At 48.7% G+C, this 3,531-nt stretch overlaps 1 protein-coding gene across 1 annotated transcript; it reads right to left on the reverse strand.

Annotated features, from left to right (window-relative positions):
- Window positions 1–241: 241 nt before the first annotated feature.
- On the reverse strand, window positions 242–2,128 carry LOC116989700 (syntaxin-4-like). The gene is made up of 2 exons (XM_033047296.1): window positions 2,108–2,128; window positions 242–651 (listed from the first exon to the last, which is right to left on the reverse strand). The coding sequence occupies exons 1-2, from the start codon at window positions 2,126–2,128 to the stop codon at window positions 316–318; spliced, it is 357 nt and encodes a 118-aa protein (XP_032903187.1). The 3' UTR covers window positions 242–315.
- Window positions 2,129–3,531: the final 1,403 nt, after the last annotated feature.

A 3,531-nucleotide genomic window follows, 5' to 3' on the forward strand; every position in this document is an offset into this window, starting at 1 on the left:
CCCTCTGTGGCAGGGAATTCCACAAATTCACAACTCTCTGGGTGAATAGGTTTTTTTCTCACCTCAGTCTTAAATGGCCTCCCCTTCATTCTAAGTCTGTGGCCCCTGGTTCAGGACTCGCCCAACATTCGGAACATTTTTCCTGCATCTAGCTTGACCAGTCCTTTTACAAGTTTCTTGGTTCTTGGTTTCTTGGTCCTCCAAAACATTCCAAATGGAATTTAAACTGGAGGTGGATCTCTCCATCTTAAGACTCAGCTCCCGGCCGTGGGTTGATGGAGGGGGGTGCAGGGGCCATACGTCGATGGGCCAAGGTCAAGATGTCGTGGCAACGGCGACATTAATGGCGATGATGATCAAAAGCAATATGGAGACGCAGGTGATCAGGCAAACCTTCTTCTTCAGACTGTTTCTCCGACTGGTAGCTGCTTGAGCCGCCTTTTTGACATAATTCGATCCGACTGCGTTGTCGATATTGTTGATCAACTCGCCCTGAGCCTCTACTTCCAGAGCCAGATACATAAACATGTCGTGCAGTTCGCGGATGCTCTTCTCGAGGCGAAGGATTTCCGTGTGGCGGCTCTCGATCTCGTTCAGGGCCTGCTTGGTCACCTGCGTCTCCTGGATGATATTTGCGGTAAAGATATCTTGCTATATAAGCACCTCATAAAAGTTTCTATAAGATCCGCATCATCCTTCTAAACTCAAGTCAATACAAGCCTAGTCTTTTCAATCTTTCCTCATATGACAGTCCCACCATCCCAGGGATCAATCTCGTGAACCTACGCTGCACTGCCTCAATTACAAGAATGTCCTTCCTCAAATTAGGAGACCAAAACTGTACACAATACTCCAGATGTGGACTCACCAGAGCCGTATACAACTACAGAAGAACTTCTTTACTCCTATACTGAAATCCTCTTGTTATGAAGGCCAACATTCCATTAGCTTTCTTCACTGCCTGCTGTACCTGCATGCCAACTTTTAGTGACCGGTGTACAAGGACACCCAGGTCTCGCTGCACCTCCCCCTTATATCAATAATGATTTATTATCAATGTTTTAAGTATTATTCTTAACTGTCACAGTATGTTATGTTGTCACTTGTGGACAGAGCATCAAGGCAAATTGTATGTGAATACTTGGCCAATAAACTTTTTCTTTCATTCATGCATAGGCTTGGCGACAGCTTTGCGCAACTCTTCCCCCTTGACTCCATCCAAGGACCCAAGCAGTCTTTCCAAGTGAGGCAGAGGTTCACCTGCACCTCCTCCAACTTCATCTACTGCATCCGCTGCTCTAGATGTCAGCTGCTCTAAATCGGTGAGACCAAGCGTAAGCTTGGCGATCGCTTCGCCCAACACCTCCACTCGGTTCGCACTAACTAACCTGATCTCCCAGTGGCCCAGCACTTCAACTCCCCCTCCCATTCCAAATCCGACCTTCCTGTCCTGGGCCTCCTCTATGGCTAGAGTGAGTCCCACCATAAACTGGAGGAGCAGCACCTCATATTCCGCTTGGGCAGTTTACACTCTCAAGAAGAAGTATGAACATTGACTTCTCCAATTTCAGGTAGTCCTTGCTTTCTCCTTCTTTCCCCTCCCCTTCCCAGCTCTCCCACAGCCCACTGTCTCCACCTCTTCCTTTCTTCTTCCGCCCCCCCCCCCCCCCCCCCCCCCCCCCCATGCTCACATCAGTCTGACGAAGGGTCTCGACCCTAAACGTCGCCTATTTCCTTCACACCACTCCTCACCCACTGAGTTTCTCCAGCATTTTTGTCCATCCATTTTGTATCATCTGCAAACTTGAAAATCTTGCCCAGTATGTTCTCATCCAGTCATTGATGTAGATGACAAACAGTCACGGGCCCAGCACTGAACCCTGAGGCACACCATTAGTCACAGGCATCCATTCTGAGAAGCAACCTTCAACCATCACCCTGCTTCCTTCCATGGAGCCAATTTTCTATCCATTCAGCTATCTCTCCTTGGATCCCATGCGATCTAACCTTCCAGAGCAGCATACCATGCGGAACCTTGTTGAAGTCCATGTACACAACATCTACAGCTCTGCCCTCATCAACTTTTTTGGACACGTCTTCAAAATACGGTATCAGATTTGTGAGACATGACGTCGCACATACAAAACCTTATCTGATGATGACTGCTGGATGAAATGATGTACTGTGATAGTCTTGCTGAGATGTGTGTTACAATTGTATTTCACTCTACTTGGTACACCTGACAATAAAGCTTTGTCACTGGATGAAAGCTACAGTGGCTGATGGTCACAATGTGCTCTGTGCTTGGCTCAGAGGTGAAAGGTCTGGCCAATTTTTTCTCAATTACTTGTCAAAAATGTCACAGCGATTGGATGTGCAACTGTGTGATTTGTCAGATTATTTTACAAATGATTAAGTTAACATGGATCAGGCATTTGGAATTTCCTGGAGGACGTTGATCAACTACTGAGTTTCCTGGATGGAAATGGAATCTGCTGGTTTGCTGGACAGGTGATGTTTCAGACAGACCATGCTGGAGTAGCTCAGGCAGAATCTCACAAGAACATGGATAGGTGAAGTTTTAGGTCAGGACCCTTCTTCAGCTTTGCTTCCATTTCCCTGCACATTCACGCTGAAAGGAGAAAAATGAGCACAGTTGTTGCCTTGTCACACCAGAGACCCGGTTTCCATCCTGACTATGGGGGCACGGCGGTGCAGCGGTAGAGTTGCTGCCTTACAGCGCTTGCAGCCCCGGAGATCCTGACTACTGGTCCGATCCTGACTATGGTGCTGTCAGTACGGAGTTTTACATTCACCCTGTGACCGCATGGGTTTTCTACGAGATCATCGGTTCCTCCGAGATCATGGTGCCTTCTGGCTGCTACAACTGTGGAAAGTGTGTCCAGGTTCAGCTCCTGAAGGACCGTGTTGGGGCACTGGAGAAGCAAGTGGATAACTCAGGATCATCTGGGAAAACGAGAGTTTCCTGGACAGGTCCTACAGTGAGATTGTTACACCGAAGATACTGGAAGATAGAAGGTGGGTGAGGATGAGGAAGGGAAGGAAGCTTGGAGTACTGGAGACCCCGGGGGATGTACCTCTTGAAAACAGGTTCACCCTCTTGGAAGTTGTTGGGACAGAAGACACTGCCAGCCTGAGTGGGCGGCGGACAGGTGTGCGAGTCAAAACGTGGTGCTGATGCAAAGCCGAAGAGACAGACGTCAGGCAGAGCCATGGTAGTCAGGGATTCGATTGTGAGAGGTACAGACAGGGGTTTCTGTGGCAACAGGTGGGATTCAAGGATGGTGTGTTGCCTTGCTGGTGCCAGGATCCAGGATGTCACGGACCGATTGCAGAGCATCCACAAGGGTGAAGGTGAGCAGCCGGATGTAGTAGTGCATGTCAGCACAAATGACGTCGGGAAGAAGAGGAAATACATTCTGCAGCGTGACTTTAGAGCGCTTGGAAGAAGGCTGAAAAGCAGGACATCCAGGGTGGTTATCTCCGGTTTGCTTCCAGTTCCTTGTGCTG

Source organism: Amblyraja radiata, chromosome 29 (assembly GCF_010909765.2).
Source record: "Amblyraja radiata isolate CabotCenter1 chromosome 29, sAmbRad1.1.pri, whole genome shotgun sequence".
In the NCBI taxonomy this organism is placed as follows: Eukaryota; Metazoa; Chordata; class Chondrichthyes; order Rajiformes; family Rajidae; genus Amblyraja; species Amblyraja radiata.

Coding starts and splice junctions, on each gene's coding strand:
- LOC116989700 (XM_033047296.1), bottom strand. CDS start 2,128: ATGTCTCACAAATCTGATACC. Junction 652..2,107: donor TGTCTCACAAATCTGATACC/GTATTTTGAAGA, acceptor GTGCTTATATAG/CAAGATATCTTTACCGCAAA.